Source organism: Cervus elaphus, chromosome 9 (genome assembly GCF_910594005.1).
Source record: "Cervus elaphus chromosome 9, mCerEla1.1, whole genome shotgun sequence".
NCBI classification, from domain to species: Eukaryota; Metazoa; Chordata; class Mammalia; order Artiodactyla; family Cervidae; genus Cervus; species Cervus elaphus.
Window position 1 is genome coordinate 17,797,860 of NC_057823.1, and position 17,776 is coordinate 17,815,635.

Consider the following 17,776-nt stretch of genomic DNA (forward strand, 5'->3'; position numbering starts at 1 on the left):
GCAGTACACTGGCTTCTTGTGTTGGCTTCTCTTGTGGAGCAGAGGGGTTTTCATTCCAATCTCAAAGAAAGGCAGTGCCAAAGAATGTTCAAACTACTGTACAATTGCACTCATTTCACGTGCTAGCAAGGTAATGTTCAAAATCCTTCAAGCTAGTCTTCAGAAGTATATGATCTGAGATCTTTCAGTTGTATAAGCTGGATTCAGAAAAGGCAGAGGAACCAGAGATCAAATTGCAAACATCCATTTGATCATAGAAAAAGCAAGGGAATTCCAGAAAATCTACTTTTGCTTCATTGACTATGTTAAAGCCTTTGACTGTGTGGATCACAACGAACTGGAAAACTCTTAAAGAGATGGGAATACCAGACCACCTTACTTGTCTCCTGAGAAACCTGTTTGCAGGTCAAGAAGCCACAGTTAGAACCAGACATGGAACAATGTGAAAGTGAAAAGTGAAGTCGCTCAGTCGTGTCTGACTCTTTGCGACCCCATGGACTGTAGCCCCTCAGGCTCCTCGGTTCATGGGATTTTCCAGGCATGAATACTGGAGTGGGTTGCCATTTCCTTCTCCAGGGGATCTTCCCAACCCAGGGATCAAATCCAGGTCTCCCGCATTATAGGCAGACGCTTTACCGTCTGAGCTACCAGGGAAGCCCAATGGACTGGTTCAAATTTGGGAAAGGAGTACATCAAAGATGTATATTGTCACCCTGCTTATTTAACTTATATGCAGAGTACATCATGAGAAATGCTGGCCTGGATGAAGCACAAGCTGGAATCAAGATTGCCAGGAGAAATAGCAACAACCTCAGATATACAAATGATACCACTATAATGGCAGAAAGTGAAGAGGAACTAAAGAGCCTCTTGATGAGGGTAAAAGAGGAGAGTGAAAAAGCTGGCTTAAAACTCAACTTGCAAAAATCTAAGATCATGACATCCAGTCCCATCACTTCATGGCAAATCAGTCAGTTCAGTCGCTTAGTCATGTCCAACTCTTTGGCACCCAATGGACTGCAGCACACCAGGCTTCCCTGTCCATCACCAATTCCCAGAGCTTGTTCAAACTCATGTCCATCAAGTCGGTGATGCCATCCAACCATCTCATCATCTGTCATTCCCTTCTCTTCCTGCCTTCAATCTTTCCCAGCATCAGGGTCTTTTCCAATGCGTCAGTTCTTTGTATCAGGTAGCCTGATAAAACTACTAGAAAAATAGATGGGGAAAAAGTGGAAATAGTGACAGATTTTATTTTCTTGGGCTCCAAGATCACTATACACGGTGACCGCAGCCATGAAATTGAAAGACAGTTACTCCCTGGAAGAAAAGCTATGGCAAACCTAGACAGTGTATTAAAAAGCAGAGAGCTAATACCTTTGTATTAGCTGCAAAGGTCTGTCTAGACAAAGTTATGTTTTTCCTAGTAATCATGTATGGATGTGAGAGTTGGACCATACAGAAAGCTGAGTGCTGAAGAATTGATGCTTTTGAACTGTGGTGTTGGAGAAGACTCTTGAGTCCCTTGGACTGCAAGGAGATCAAACCAATCAATCCTAAAGGAAATCAGTCCTGAATATTCATTGGAAGGACTGATGCTGAACTGAAGCTTCAATAATTTGGCCACCTGATACGAAGAGCCAGCTCACTGGAAAAGACCCTGATGCTGGGAAAGATTGAGGGCAGGAGGAGAACAGGGTGACAGAGGATGAGATGGTTGGATGGCATCACCAACTCAATGGACGTGGGTTTGAGGAAACTCCGGGAGATGGTGAAGGACAGGGAAGCCTGGTGTGCTGCAGTCCATGAGATCACAAAGGGTCAGCCATAACTTAGCGACTGAACAATAACAACCTAAAGACCTGTTTCACCAGTTTCCCTGGTGCATGAAGGGCCTCATTCTGTACCCTGGATTCCCTTCAGGGCAGATTGAAGGTCAACAGCTGCAGCAGCAAAGATTCAATCTCTGCAGAGGCAGATGATCAATGCCCTTGGCAAAGGCCAGTTTGTAGTTGACAGGCACATGGTCCCCACCCCTACCCCCACTGACAATAATAAGTAACCATAGCAGCACTGGTGTCTGGGAACCCAGCTTGTAGGTAATGCCTAGAGTGGGAGCTGCATCCCTTTCCTGTGACTCAGAACCCCAAGCCATCCTGGCGGGTAGGTGGCATGAGGACTCTTGTCCTCCCCTTTTTATAGATGAGGAAACAAGTCTAGAGAGGCGAAAATCACTTGCCCAAGGTCACCATTAAGGAAGTAGCAGCTTGGCTCCAGAGGTCTGGCTCTTAGCCTTAACTCTTCAGACTTGTGGCTTAATTTCATTGTCAGTAAACACAGTGATGATAATACATGTGATCCAGAAGGTGCTTACAGGGCTTCCCAGGTGGCTCAGTGGTAAATAATCTGCCTGCCAATGCAGGAGACATGGGTTTGATCCCTGGGTCAGGAAGATCCCTGAGGAAGATCTCCAGGAGAGGGAAATGAAAACCCACTACAGTATTATTTTTTTTTTTTTAATTTTTTCAGTGGGTTTTGTCATACATTGACATGAATCAGCAATAGATTTACACATATTCCCCATCCCGATCCCCCCTCCCACCTCCCTCTCCACCTGATTCCTCTGGGTCTTCCCAGTGCACCAGGCCCGAGCACTTGTCTCATGCATCCCACCTGGGCTGGTGACCTGTTTCACCATAGATAATATACATGCTGTTCTTTCGCAACATCCCACCCTCACCTTCTCCCACAGAGTTCAAAAGTCTGTTCTGTACTTCTGTGTCTCTTTTTCTGTTTTGCATAAAGGGTTGTCGTTACCATCTTTCTAAATTCCATATATATGTGTTAGTATGCTGTAATGTTCTTTATCTTTCTGGCTTACTTCACTCTGTATAATGGGCTCCAGTTTCATCCATCTCATTAGAACTGGTTCAAATGAATTCTTTTTAATGGCTGAGTAATATTCCATGGTGTATATGTACCACAGCTTCCTTATCCATTCATCTGCTGATGGGCATCTAGGTTGCTTCCATGTCCTGGCTCACTACAGTATTCTTGCCTGGAGAATGCCATGGACAGAGGAGCCTAGCAGGCTACAGTCCGTAGGGTCGCAAAAGTCAGATACGACTTGGCCAGTAAACCACCACCACAGTATTCTTGCCTGGGAAACCCCATAGACAGAGGAGGCTGGCAGGTTACAATCCATGGGATCGTGAAAGAGTTGGACATGACTTAGCTGACTAAACAACAACAAAGAAGGTGCTTACACCGTGCCTGGCACTGTTCTAAACAGTTGTCAAATGTATTTAACTTTTGCAACCTTATGGTTTCCCATTTTACAGATAAGGAAACTGAGAAATGAAGTCACTTGGTCATTATCACCCATCAAAGAAACAGACCCAGTTATGGCCAGTTATAGAGCTGGTACTCTGAGCTACAGTGTTTTTAAATTGAAAAGTAACATGTGTAGAAGGATGTACAAATACCATAAAAATGCAACACTTTTTCTCAATTTGTGTATTCTATAAATTTTCCATGTGTACTTTTTTTTTTTATGAATGTCAGCATCTTTTACATGCTTTCTGTACCTTGCTTTTTTTTTTTTTTGCCAGTTAACAACTTAGTCTTTTATTTGCCCAAGGTCAGCTGTTACAAGCACTGAGGCCCCAAGACTTCCAGAAGGGATGGGGTGGGGGGAGCCATCCTGCCTCCCAGGTGCTGTCTGCCCCATCCTGCTTCCTGCAGGAGATGGGAGAGTAGATAAAGTGTACCCTGCGCCATCAAGTATCTCCTCAATTTTGTGTGTCAGTCGCTCAGTCATGTCTGACTCTGCGACCCCATGGACTGCGACCCCAAGGACCCCAGGCTCCTCTGTCCAAGGGATTCTCCAGGCAAGAGTACTGGAGTGGGTTGCCATTTCCTTCTTTAACCCCCCTTTCTCTTAGTATACTGTATCTCAAATTATTTACACTTTAGTACATGAAAATTTACTCAATTTTGTTTATGGCTGCTACAACAGTATTTATTTAATGAGCTCCATGGATGAGCAGTTAGTGTATTTCAAGTTTCTGCCACCGTGGTCAAGGCTGCAGTGCCAAACACTGTCAGTCTTTTTGCTTGTCTCTGAGACCTGCAGTTTTGGGGTCATGAAGCGGGCAATACCACCCTTGTCATTCTTTTACCCCTTGTTTCTCCATTCCCCTGTTACTGCCTGGCCCAGTCAGACTACTTCCCAACCTCCTTTGCTCCTAACTCCTTACTGAGCTACTTCTCTTTGGCTTGTCTATGCCCAGAATCATCAAATCACTTGTCTTAAAGTTCGGTCCACCTATTATTCCTGGCCTCTCTTCCAGATGATCAAGAGTCCCAGTTCTCAGAACCCTCCATTTTGCCTGCAAAATAACGTGTCTTTTCCTAGGGAGAGGATCCCTTGAGTTTCACTGGGTACTCAAAAAGATCCAAGGTGAGCCAAGGTTGAAGAGGTAGGGGAACAACGTTGGAGCATTAGCCGCATCAAGAAAGGCCTGAGCAGAAGGTGTTCCAAGGAGAGAGCACGGCGTTTGCAAGGGCATGGAGACGTGACTTAACAGGAATGAAAGTGGGAGCCACCGTGGCCTCGCTAGACTACCTCTCCGTAGGAACCACTAACCGCTTGACTTTCAAAGTATATTGGGACCTTCAAAATATGTTGGGACCCCGCGCAGGCAGCTGATTTGCAAGCTCGCGGCTGAGATGCATTCTGAGACTTGTAGTTTTCTTTAGAGCCCAGGAACACAAGTGACTGTCAGCACTGAGTCCTACCACGAGGCGGCGCGCGTTGCCGCGTACTGTGGACCTATCCTCTGCTCCAGAAGACCGTACTTGACATACAGCGTTCACAAGCAAGAACGGGAGGAGGTTCTTTGATGGACAGATACAGCTTTCAATCAGAGTCAAGATTTGGAAGTTAAATCCCACCCTCTTTGACTTGTGGGGTGATGGAAAGGAGTGATATTTATATAAACCAATGGGAAATTTTTAGGGAACTAGATAGCGTCAAGTGAAGAACCGATCCTTAGTATCATTGGCCAGCCTTGTTGACTGGTGGGTCTGCCTGCCAATAAGACTGGCGGATGTTCCTTCTATCCGGGAACACCCCCTAGTAGGCGGGGCCAGCATGCCTTTTCCCGAAACACCGCCTCCCGGCCGAGGCAACTCGCTTGCCGCTGCTATTGGCTCTTGCACAATAGCGACAGTTCTTGCGCCCAATGAATCAGAGAATAGGCCCCAGGGGGCGGGCTCATTCGGCCATCGGCCCGTGCCTCACTTTCATTGGCTTGTGTGCAGGAGTGACAGTCAAGATGGCCAATCGGAGTTGGTGCGAGGGTTTTTGGCGCAGCCCCAGGGCTCCGGCGGGAGGTCGGTCGGGTCGGGTGTCGCTTGAGAACCGGATGAGGCGGCGACCGTGAGGCCGAGCCGGGAGCGGGCGTCGCGCCGAGGCCCGGGCGGGCGGGGAGCAACGGCCGCGGACGCCGCGGGGCCGCGTCGTTGAGGGACAGGGGCGGGCGAGGAGCGCGCGGCGCTCGGGCCGGGGCCACCGGCGCCATGGGCAACCGCGGGATGGAAGAGCTGATCCCGCTGGTCAACAAGCTGCAGGATGCCTTCAGTTCCATCGGCCAGAGCTGCCACCTGGACCTGCCGCAGATCGCCGTGGTGGGCGGCCAGAGCGCCGGCAAGAGCTCTGTGCTCGAGAACTTCGTGGGCCGGTGAGCGAGCTCGGTGGCGACGGCGGGCGGGCGGCGGCCTACGGCGCGGAGGGCAGACTGGGAATGGCGCGCCCTGCGCCGCCGGCGTAACTGCGGCGCTTGCGTGCCCGCGACCGGGACGGGGACAGGGGGGCGGGCCCTGTGGGACGCCCTGGGTGGAGGGCTCCCTGCAGGGGCTGGGGAGCTGGCCCAGACCTAAGGGGCGTCCCACGCGCTGGGGGGCGTGGGCCAGGAAGTGCAGTGCAAGACCTCTGACTCTCTGGCCCCCAGCTCTAGTGGGTGAATTCTACCATCTGGTTGTCTGTCTGTCCTGAACCTGTCTCCTAGATATTTACTGGGCCGATCCCCGTGGTCTGGCCGGCTGTTCATTGATTTGGAGCAGTTCCTGTCGTCTGGCTTGCTGTCTCTCTGTCCTAGATAGGCTTCTCCGCCACCACCATTTGGCTGTCCATCTGTCCAGGACCGCAGGGCAGCCCCCTGCTGCCTGGCTAGCTAGCCAGAAGGCTCTGTCCTGTCTGGTTGCCCATCCGTGCCCCTCACAGACTTAGCTCTTCCTCTGTTGGGTTACCCAGCTGGCCTGTGCTGTCTGACTGGCTGGCCGGACCCTCAGAGACCCTGTTGTCTGGCTCTCCTGGGCTGCCTCTTCAACTTGGTGCCTGGCGATCGCTGGCTCTTCACTTCCAAGTGGATCCTTTTGTCTTTGTGTCCTGGTGTCAGTCCTTTTCGTCTCCTTGACCCCACCTCTGGACAGGGGATGAGAAGAGCTTACAGAAGAGTAGGGTGCTGAAGGGTGAGACTTGAACTCCTCTTCTCTGAATTGGAAGTAGCACCCTGGGGGGCAGACTTACTCCAGGAGTCTTTTCTTGGCCTATGTCAGGGTGCCTGCAGGGCCCTGGAACATAGAGATCAGCCCCCAAACCAAAGCCTGCATGGTGGGGGTCCTCCTTGGATCCTGGGAAGGAGCTTCTGGCCTGATCAGGCTGCAGTGGCAAGAGCTGGGATATAGCCTTCCCTGGGAAGCCCCGAGAAGTTTCAGTTTGCCCATCTGTCCAGTGGACAAATTCCATTCTGGGCTGTTTCCAGGATTCACAAAGCTAATGGAGGAGAATGGGCCCTGTGGCCACTGAGGCTGGTTACCTCTCCCCTCTCCTCCCCCCACCTCTTTTCCTTCTGCCTCCCAGATGGAGGGCCACTTCTCCATTCTGGGAAGGACTCCATTTGCGACTGTGGCTGCCAGATGATAACGTCATGGCGGTTGGTGGTTTACTTGTGAAGTCGTGTGTCTGACTCTTTGCGACCCCATGGACTGTAGTCCACCAGACCTCCTGGTCCATGGTATTTCCCAAGCAAGAATACTGCAGTGGGTTGCCATTTCCTCCTCCAGGGGATCATCCCGACCCAGGGATCGAACACATGTCTCCTGCATTGCTGGCAGATTCTTTACCGCTCAGCCACCAGGGAAGCCCTGATAACATCATAGTCATCATCATGTTCATGTTGTTATCAGTGTTAAAGAGGTTCATCCAGCAGCTCCCAAGCTGACTTCTCTCTTGGTTCAGCTCAGAAAAGACTTGCTGTTTGCCCAAGGCCACCAGGCTGGCGCTCAGTGAAGCCCAGCCCCGCCCTGCCTTCCCAGTGGCCTGGGGTTTTGCTCCCAGCGGCATGAATTTCCTCCTTTGCTGCTGTGTCTCTGGCGAAATGCCCTCTTTCTGCTGTGGCGGAAAGGTGTGGACTTGGGATCAGCCCAGCGTGGGTCCCCTGCTTGGCCATCTTCCTGCCTCCTCAGGCTCTGGTGGGTGTCTGCAAAGCTCTGTCCATTTCATCTGCCTTGTGACCTTGTACAGGTTGTTTGACCTCTCTGAGCCTCAGAGAAAAAGGGCTGATGGATCCTTAACAGCACTTGCAAGGATGCAGTGACACAGTGTGTTAAAAGTGCTTACTTAGCATAGTGCCTGGCACCTAGTGGGTCTCCTTGGATGGGGCTGTTGCTCACTAGGCTGATTCCGTTCATGGGTGTTTATATGCTTAGTTGCTCAGTCATGTCAACTCTTCATGAGTCTACGGACTGTAGCCCTCAGGCTTCTCTGTCGATGGGATTTCCCAGGCGAGAATACTGGAGTGGGTTGCTATTTCCTTCTCCAGGGGATCTTCCCAACCCAGCGGTCATACCCAGGTCTCCTGCCTTGGAGGTGGATTCTTTTTTTTTTTTTTTTAGGCGGATTCTTTACTGGCTGAGCCACCAGGGAAGCCCCAGTTCCTTTCATATCAATAACCAAAGCTAGTCAGAATTCAAGTGCTCTGAAGTTACACACTGGACTTCACTGAAGCCTCATGAGGCTGGCACCGCTACGATCCCATTTTCCAGAGCAGAAAACTGAGGCCCAAAGAGCTGAGCATTCTAGCAAGAGGTTGTTCAGTGAAGGATCAAGGTCTTTGGGTTGGGGAAACCCAGGGTCTCTCTCCGATCCCCACCTCTCCTTGATCCCTCTGTCCTTCATCATTCCCTCCCAGCCACCCTGGAACCTGGCGACTGCCAGCTGCTACTGAGCTGGCTTCTGTGGCAACCTCCTCCTGAGCCTGCAGCGTGGCATCGGTCATTACGGACATTGACTCAGGGCTCGAGAACCAAAGCTGTGAAAAGGCCTCTCTTTGGATAGGGGGTTCTCAAATGAAGCCAACTTCTTTTTACTTATGGGGCGTGGGTAAGGCTTCTCGGCTACAAAGCCCTGACACCGCGGGATGGCAAGCAGACCTCGCTTTAAATCCCCCTGCCTGCTTCTTTCTGTGACTGTGGCTGAACTGTGCTGCAGCCAGGGACCCCTTCCCTCCTGTGTACGTTAAACCCGCACAGAACGTCTCCCGGCTGGTTTCAAGGGACAGACAGGAGAGCATGTCTTCAGGCTCTCTGTGCCTGGGGCTAGGATGTCTGCTCCGTTTCCTTGCCTTCTCAGTGGATTTTTTTTTTTTTTCTAGTGGATTTTTTAAGATCGAGGTCTGAGTGAGAATAGACCTCTAAGCTCAGCTTGGGAGACAAGCAGGAGAGGGAGGCAGAGGTCTAGTCCTCCAGCTCAGAGTCCCCCAGACTTGGACTCGATCCTGTGAGTCTTTGCTTCTGAGCCTCAGTCTTCCCAGCTGGGCAATGGGGCTGTAAACAGTGTCTACTCATGGGCCCCATGCAGGCCACCAGGCTGGGTGTGCTTCACCTCTTAGGGTATTGAGGGCGGAGTGAGGATTTAAAATCTCTTAACAAAATTTTTTTTTCATTAATTTAAAATTTTACTTGTTTATTTTTGGTTGTCCTGGGTCTTCATTGCTGTGTGTGGACTTTCTCTAGTTGTGGCGAGCTGGGGCTGCTCTTCATTGTGGTGCACAGACTTCTTTTTGCAGTGGCTTCTCTTATTGTTGAGCATAGGCTCAGTAGTTGTGTGGGCTCTGTTGCCCCCTGTAGGCAACTGTGTAGAATCCTCCCAGACCAGAGATCGAACCTGTGTCCCCTGCATTGGCAGACAGATTCTCAGCCACTGAACCACCAGGAAAGTCTGAATTTACAGTTTTAAATGGAGAGTCAGGGAAGGCCTACACGGGAAGGTGACATTTGAGCAGAGACTTCAGGGGGTAAGGGAGGACTCATCAGCATAATCTGCAGGAAGAGCATCCAGGCTGTGGGAACGACTGCTGCAAAGGCTCTGAGGCGGGAGAGTGCTGAGCACAGTGGGAGAGGAGAGGAGATGAGTTTAGTGGGATACTGGGCGGGTGGTGAGGTGCACACCACACGGAGCCCTGGGCCCAGGGGTTGCTCTGGGGAGAGGGAGTGCCGCCGGTCATGCTGCTCGGACACTCCTGGACCTGGCCCTGGACAAGCTGTGGGCCCTCACCTTTGATTTCCAGCAGTACCTTGACAGTGTAGTGCCTGTAAGCACATCCGGACCTGGTGCCATTTTTCGTTTAACAAGGAGTAGCTGCCCACAGGTGCAGCCGTTTCCAGCTGCATTTCCATTCGGTCTTGGGTGATGGGTCCCTGCAGGGAGACATAACTGTACCAAGAGGCCATCTCCGGACACACAGTGGGGGCCAGGTGAATGCATGTCGGATGAATGTTGGTTCACTTTCCTGCCAGACTGAGGGGTGGGTGCATGGTTTGCCCTTTGGGCTGGTTTGTCCCTTAACAGATGTTGGGGGTTCAGAGATGCTTGAAAATGACAGCTGCTGTTTCCAAGGCCTTTCCTGTTGGGCAAAGCCAAAGTGCCTGTGTGGTCTATAGTACCCAGGCCAGCCGGATCATGGAGAGTCCCAAGGTGCCTGTGGGAAGGTGGCCGTCCATCAGCTGAATGACCTCGCTTCTTGGCCTCAGTTTCATTGTCTGGAAAATGGGGGTCGTGTGGTCCCTCTCTCCTGGGAGCAGGCTTGAGATTTCAAATGAGCTAATCCTTGTGAAAATATTAGACTGGTGCCATTTGTACAGTTCTGGGTCAGGACTCTTAAAGGTCAGTTGTTAATTTCTCTTTTCTGAAAGAAAAGGAATTTGTGGTTATGTTGTTAATGCAAGTAACGCCTCTTTTTAGCACAGCCACTTATTAAGCCTCTATCAATGTAGTTTGAGCTGTGGGGATGAGTTAGAACCAGCTGGCGAACCAGGTCCTGAAATGCTAGTGGGAGCCTGTTCCTGCTGTTTCTAAGTGGGAATGGTGACTGTGAACAAGTACTTGGCCATGAGAGTTTCTTAACGTTTGTTCAGTGTGTGATGGTGGGAAGTCGGGAGCAGAAAGGCCCAACAGCAGCCAGTTGACTCCTAGCCAATGTGTCCAGACAACCCACTGCAAAACAGCTACTCAGAGCGATCTAGAAGATTTAATGACCCAGAAGAAAAGAGTGAGGGGAGAAGGGGGCGGCAGAGGATGAGATGGTTGGATGGCATCACCGACTCAATGGACGTGAATTTGAGGAAACTTCAGGAGATAGTGGAGGACAGGGAAACCTGGCAGGCTACAGTCCGTGGGGTCGCAAAGAGTTGGACATGACTTATTCAACAACAAAATGTGTATGAGACCGATTAGGGTCCAGACCAAGTGGACGAGTGACCCCATCTTATTCCAGACACTTGTATTTTCATAGTGAAAAGCCTGGGAAAATGTACAGCTCCAAACCCTACCTGTGGGTTGTCTCCCCACGTGATTGTTGGTTCTTTTTTGTTCTTTGGGGGTTATGTGTATCACCAGGAAGACGGATTTCTCCAGAACTCAGCTGTGGGCTGCTCAGTTGCTTTTCAGAGTTATTTATCTGGGATAATGGCCCTCGTTAGGTACATGGATTGAAATCCCCTGGTGATAAGTCCGGTTGATTGTGAGTGAGGGCAGAGGATGGCCTCACGGACGGTTCTAGATTTGGAGCTTTCAAAGGTAGGGTGAGTGGAAGGGGCTGGGCGCAGCATGGAACCCTGGGACTCTCTGGTGTGTGCATTTGGCTCAGAGACCCATCTGCCAAGCTTTTGCCCAATTTGAATGAAAATGCCTGAAATTACAGGCCCCTCCACTGCAGGAAAAAAATGGGGACATCAGCTAACCCTTAATTTACTGGGGTTGCCAACCGCATGCTGTAATTAAGCCCTTATTGTGTGAAAGCTTCGGAAAAACGCAAGCCGATAATGAGATATTTATAGGCCATTAGCAACGATCTGAATAAAGAAAAAAATCGCCCTGCCTCTGAAGCAAAATGGCAGTAGGGAGAAAAGACTCCTACTTCCCGGTGTGTTTGTGGTTTCTGTTAATATTGGCAGTGAGGTGCCTGCTTGATGCTGGCGAGTTTTCCTTTTGCAGTCACCCTCACCTTGAACAGGGAGCAGAGTGGCCCTTTTGGTTTCACCTGCTGCTGGATGTTCATGACCCAGGAAGGGCTGGTGTTGGTGAAGAATCACTTGGTGCTGGGGCCCAGGGACTTATGTCTACAGTCTGACTGCGTGGTCTCAGCAGTCCTGGGGGGCAGATACTGCTCTTCGCATCCCTGCTTTACAGGTGGGAAAACTGAGGCCTGAGAAGGGAATCGGCTTGAAGTCACACAGGGAGGAGGCAGAAGTGGGGCCTGAGGCAGGCCTGCCTCCTTCAGAGCCCACTGGCCAGTGGGGTTGGCAAGGTGTGGTCATGGCTTTTGACAGTCAGGTCATTAGTGGATGCTACGATGCTTGTATCAGGGTCAGGCTGGGTTGTTGAATGGAATGACTTCTGGTTTTTGGGATCTCTGGAGGCTATTAGCCATGTGTCCAACAGCTTGTGGGGTGCTGGGGACCCAATGGGGACTGAGGTGGACAGAGCCCTGCAGAATGGTTAAATTAGCAGCCACATTCTAAAGATAGAGAAATACAAGGAAAATGATGGCGAGGAGTGAGAGAGTGGCTGAGGGGGGCTGTTTCAGATGAGGAGGTTGGGATGGGCCCTGCCATGGAGCCAGCCCCTGAAGACGCCAGGGAAGGGTGTCCCAGGCAGAGGACTCTGCAGGTGCCTTCCTCAGATGTGGAAAGGGAACTGAGTCGAAGGCAAGACCACTGCTGCTGCTGCTAAGTCACTTCAGTCGTGTCCGACTCTGTGCGACCCCATAGATGGCAGCCTACCATGCTCCCCCGTCCCTGGGATTCTCCAGGCAAGAACACTGGAGAGGGTTGCCGTTTCCTTCTCCAACTGGGCACATGAGGGTCAGGAAACTGCATGTCAGATGTCCGCTTTTCCTGAATTTTAATTGTAAAAATAGAACACTGAAGACCACATTCTCAGAAAAAGGGAAACCTGGATACAGGAGGAAGAATACTGCCCACTCTGCCCCTCCCTTCCAGCTCCACATGGGAACACCATTGTCAGCTTGGCGTATATCCTGCCAGACCCCTCTCTTGTTTACATACCAATGGACATGCTGGTACTTAGACAAAATACACAGCACTGTTTGGGGTTGCTTCTTTTTCAGGCACATCTTCTTTCCAGAACTGGGACTGCCCTGTTTATATCTTTCAGTAGCTGGTTTTTCCATCGCTCAACACATCCTAGAGGTCCTTCCCTGTTGGAGTGTTTGTAACTCTGCTTAGAGCTTTCTGACCTTCCTAGAAGGGTGAGGATGAAGGCGGGGGGCCAGCGGGAGTCACTGCAGCCATCCCGATGAGAGAGGACAGCGCTGCCACGAGTGCTGTTTGTCACAATCCAGGCGGGGACCTGGGCACAGTCACCTCACCCGCTTCGAGGCCAAGGCTTGATCTCTGTTTCCTGGTGGGGAAACTGAGTCACCGAGGTTTGCCCCAGTGGCCAGAGCCCAGAGGCTCGAGCTTCATGCGAGTCCCCTTCCCCCAAGGCCTTCTGGCCCGTATCTAGAGCCGCATCCTTACCCCTGGCTTTGTTGGACTCTCCAAGCCCCCCTTCTCCCCTTGGTTTGATCTGTAGAAGGTCCAGTTTCCACTCCTGCACGGCATTTATACTTGACAATGGCCTCAGAAGTTTCTGGTACGAGGCCAAGTTTCGAGGAATAATCCGAGCCCTCGCGGGGTCCCTGCAGTGCCCACTGGGGTGTCTGGTGCCCGGGCTCAGCTGCCCGAGTTGCCTCCCCTGGTGGCAGTCAGAGCAGGGCTCTGTTTTTCCGCTTGCACTGAGTGGACTTCCTGTGCCCTTGACGCACTCAGCGTGGGCCAGGCGCTGGGTACTGTTGGCACATCACCTCAGCTTGGCCCCATTTTACAGATGAGGCAGTTGAAGGGGTGGAAATGGGGCAGGCCAAGGAAGGACACTTGTTCACTCTGCCCATATCTGTCCTCACTGGAGAGTGGTGTCCCCATGATGAGCGGCAGAGTCTGGGTTTGAATGGGGACGTCACAGTGAGTGAGGCCCGAGGGGTCCTTCTGTCGGGAGGCACTGCTCAGTGAGAAGTGAGTGGAGGCAGAGGCCCCTTAGGGAGCCTTGGCATTGGAATGGTGGTCAGGGAATACTTCTTAGAGGAGGCAGTAGGTCTCTCTGCCTAGACAGGTAAACAGAGACCTTTGTGCCCATCCTGCCTGGCTTGGGCCCTGGCTCAAAGCTCAGGGCCTGTTTTCCACAGGGCACTCTTATCTTTTTCACGGCTGCGTAATACTCCACAGTAAGAAGACGCCTTTAGTTTATTCACCAGCCTCTTGGTGATGGGTGCTCAGGCTGCTTTTCTTCACCCACTCCCAGGGTTTGCACGTGGACTTGGGGCACCTGTGTAGGACACGGGAGAGGAGCATGTGGGGAGACTGGTGGCCAGGCCTGGGTGTGGAGGCCAGGATGCCTCCCAGCAGCTGCTTCCCCTGGGCTGCATGAGTGGACTTGGGATTGACCAGAGAGTCCTGCCTGGTGCCCCCGTATCGGTGTGTCTTCACCGCTCCCACCCCCTTCCACAGCCCGGACTGCTGCATTGCCTCTGCCCTGGTCCCCTGGCGCCTGACCCCCCGCCACAGCATCCAAACGGTACCTGTAAACACCCGAGTCTGGGCATGGCCCTCTTCTTCCTGCCACCCTCTGTGGCTCCCATCTCACTTGGGGTAAATGTCCAAGTCCTCCACTTGCCCCCAACACCTCCCCACCCCCACTGCTCCCCCTTTCCCCCCGAGCTCATCTACCAGCCACATGGCCTCTTGGCCGCCCCTCAACCTCACCCCCCACCCAGGGTTACGCCTACCCAGGGCCTTTCCCTTCCTTCCTCCACGTCTCCTCTTTCTCCATGTTCTCCATGTCCTGCTCCTCTCTTCTTGGGTGGATCCTTGCTCAAACCTCAGCTCTCCGAGAGGCTGGCCCTGACCCACCCCAGTCACTCGGCTGCCTGCCTCAACATGGTTTCTTCAGAGCTCTTACTGGGGCCTGCAGCGGTTTTGTGTTTTTGTCTCCTCACGTTGCAGACGGCAGGTCCCCGGGGCAGGGATCTCTGACTGGCATAGAGTAGGAGCACGAATATTTGTTGCATGAATGTCCCTCCAAACCAGAATTGAATTGGCTTCACTGCACAGATGTTTACTGAGAAGGGACCCAAGGACAGCCCTGGGACTTGCCTGTGGGGGCCCATAGCCTGCCCATGATATGTGGGACCAAGAACAGAAGAGGGGCTTGGGGTGCCCCAGGGGGGACAGAAGCACATGTATCCCCTTATAAGGAGGGCTGTGGTTTGCAGAGTAATAACAGGGCTAAGGCCGCAGGGCCAGCCAGGCATGACTCTCTCTGGACTGACTTCCTGGCTATGAGATGGGGCCAAGCTATCCCCCGTCCCCAACCCAGGGATGTGGGAGCTAAGACCCTGCAGTTTCCAGTGAGCCACCCCCTCCGACTCTTGCTTCCTGCTCGGGTGCCTGGCGGCCCTGGCAGGAGCGGGTCCCCCTTGGTCCAGGCGCTGGCATCTTCTCACAGCAGGGCCCCAAGGTTTGAAGGGGGTTTCCCCTGGCTCAGATGGTAAGGAATCTGCCTGCAGTGCAGGAGACCCGAGTTCAGTCCTTGGGTCTGGAAAATCCCCTGGAGAAGGGAATGGCTACTCACTCCGGTATTCTTGCCTGGAGAATTCCAAGGACAGAGTAGCCTGTGGGCTATAGTCCATGGGGTCCCAAAAGGGTTGTACACAACTGAACGCCCAACACTTTCCCCACCCCCACGTCCGTCCCCCTGCCCGTTCTTGATCCAAGTGCCTGCTTGGATCAAGAACCGAGGGAAAGAAGCCGCTGGAGTCTGGCAGCCCCATGAGTGTCTGTGCCAGATGCCCAGTGCCAGACCCCTCCCGACACCCACTGAAAACTCCCAGGGGGATTCCAGTCACGTGCTGGAGCACAGTGGAGAACCGTTGCTGTTTGTCACTGGAGACCTTCTCTGGCTCAGCCTGAACCTGCTCAGACCACAGACCCAGAGGTTGTGGCCAAGTGACCATCAGACCTATCCAGGGCCTCAGTGACACCCTCACACCCATGGAAGAGGTGGAGGCACCCTGAAGACTCTGCCCCATGACACATTTTCCCAGCGATAAGAGTCTTTAGGGACTTGCAGGCCGGCAGGCGAGTCCGCAGAGCAGGCAAGAACAGTCCCAGCTGGGGTCACGCCCGCCTGCCGGATGATACGGCCTGGCACGGCTGGCCAGCCCTGGAGGAAGCCCCACGCTGGGTGTGTGACAAGCCTCTTCTGTCCTAGCCATGGGGCCTCTGTCTTCCGTGCTGATGGCCAGGACCCTTCTGGAGGGTCACAGTCCCCCCTTGCCTAGAAAGCCCCCAGCAGGCCCTGCAGCCAATGGCTTGGAGGATGATACCCTCAGAGTGGTTCTTTTCTGGATGGTGGGGCAGTGAAGACCCAGGGATCTATGAATCAAGATCGGGGGCTGTGAACCACAGACTGAGCTCGGGGGAGGCTGCCAGTGGTTTGGGCTGACACGTCTCTTGTCTTGCAACACTTACTTCCCGTCGTCTCGGCGGAAGCCCTTTAGACGGAAGTGGGCTGCAGCGGCCTCTGTCCTGTGGCACCGCCTGGCACAGGTCACCAGGGAGCTCAGAGCGGGCCACTTTCTGGGTGGGGAGGCCTCACCTGGAATTCCCTCGGCAAAAGGATGTCCTGGCTTGATTTTTAATTACGAGCATTCTTGGACTGTTTACTTGTGAAATACAATTCTCTCCTATAGGAAGAATAAGGCAGGGGCTCCTGTTGCCCTTCGCTTGGAACCACCTTCATCAGCTTGTGGCTCTTGCCAGATCCTTTTTCATTATTTTTATGTGTGAGTGTCCCCGATTCCCCCCCCCCCCACCCCTTAAATGCCACAGTTAAGTCTATCTTGGTTTTCTTTCTTTCTTTGTGGTTTATTTTTTTTTTTTTGGTGCCTGGTCCTGGGGCTTGCAGGATCTTAGTTTCTGACCAGGGATTGAACCCAGGCCCCCGCACAGAGAGCGCTGTCCTAACCACTGGGCCACCAGGGGATTCCCAGGTCTGTCTCTGATAGTCCAAAATCTCACCAGAATGTATCCCCCCTCATCCCAAGCTCTTTGCTCCTCAGTGTCTCAAGAGGTTTTTGCCTTGGTTTTGTTTTTAAAGGAATTTTTCATTTTGGAATAATTTTAGATTTACAGAAAATAAGCTTTAAATTTACAGAAATTGTGAGGCTAGTACAGAGAGCTTCCGTATACTCTTCACCCATCTTTCCCTAACGTTAACCTCCTGCCTTGAATGTGATAACATTTCTCACAACTAAGAAGTTAACCTTGGGACTTCCCTGGTGGTCCAGTGGTTAAGAATCCGCCTTCTGATGCAGGGGACACAAGTTCAATCCCTGGTCAGGGAGCTTAATCTCACATGCCTCATGGTCAGAAAACCAGAACATAAAACAAACACTCTTAAAAAAAAAAAAAAAAAACCACTCTTGCAACACTCAATAAAAGACTTTAAAAATTGTTAAAAAAAAAAAAAAATAGTGCACCGTGCAGCTGATTCGGAGTTGTGCAGTGATCACTATTATCTAATTTCAGAACATTTTCTTACCCCCCCCCAAAAAAAAAAAACAGAAGAAAAACTGTGTGCTTATTAAGTGGTCATTCTCCACTCCCAGTTCTTGGCAACCGCTCCTCTACTTTCTGTGAATTTGCCTGTTTGGACATTTCTGTCGATGAATCATGCACTCTGTAGCTGTTTGTGGCTGGCTTCTTTTACTTTGCATTAATATGTTCAGAGTTCATCCTTATTGTAGCATCTATCAGAACTCCATTCCTTTTTAATGGCTGCTTAATATTCCACTCTGTGGTTACACCACTTTGTGTTTATCCAGTCCTCAGTTGATGGACATTTTGGGTCGTTTCCACCTTTTGGCTAATAGGAATTGTGCTCTACTAAACCTTTTTGTACAGATTTTTTGGGGGCACATATGCGTTCCTTCCTTCTTGGTTTGTACCTAGGAGTGGAAGTGCTGAGTCATATGGTAATCTTGAGAAACCCCTAGACAGTTTTCCACGGTGCCTGCATCACTTTGCATTCTTACCAGCACTGTAGGAGGGTTCTGGTTTCTCCACAACACCGTCAGCACTTGGTATTATCAGC

The 17,776-nt window shown here is 51.7% G+C and overlaps 1 protein-coding gene across 14 annotated transcripts in view; it reads left to right on the top strand.

Moving 5' to 3' along the window:
- The first annotated feature begins 5,395 nt into the window (after nt 1-5,395).
- Nucleotides 5,396-17,776, top strand: part of DNM2 (dynamin 2) — an 86,726-nt gene continuing 74,345 nt past the window's right edge. For 9 of the 14 annotated variants that reach the window (XM_043911520.1, XM_043911527.1, XM_043911513.1 and 6 more), the window contains exon 1: nt 5,396-5,744. In XM_043911520.1, the coding sequence (XP_043767455.1) occupies nt 5,584-5,744 (161 nt within the window). In that variant the 5' untranslated portion in view covers nt 5,396-5,583. The remainder of the gene's footprint in view (nt 5,745-17,776) is intronic. The other 5 variants (XM_043911526.1, XM_043911516.1, XM_043911517.1 and 2 more) reach the window with 1 other exon arrangement.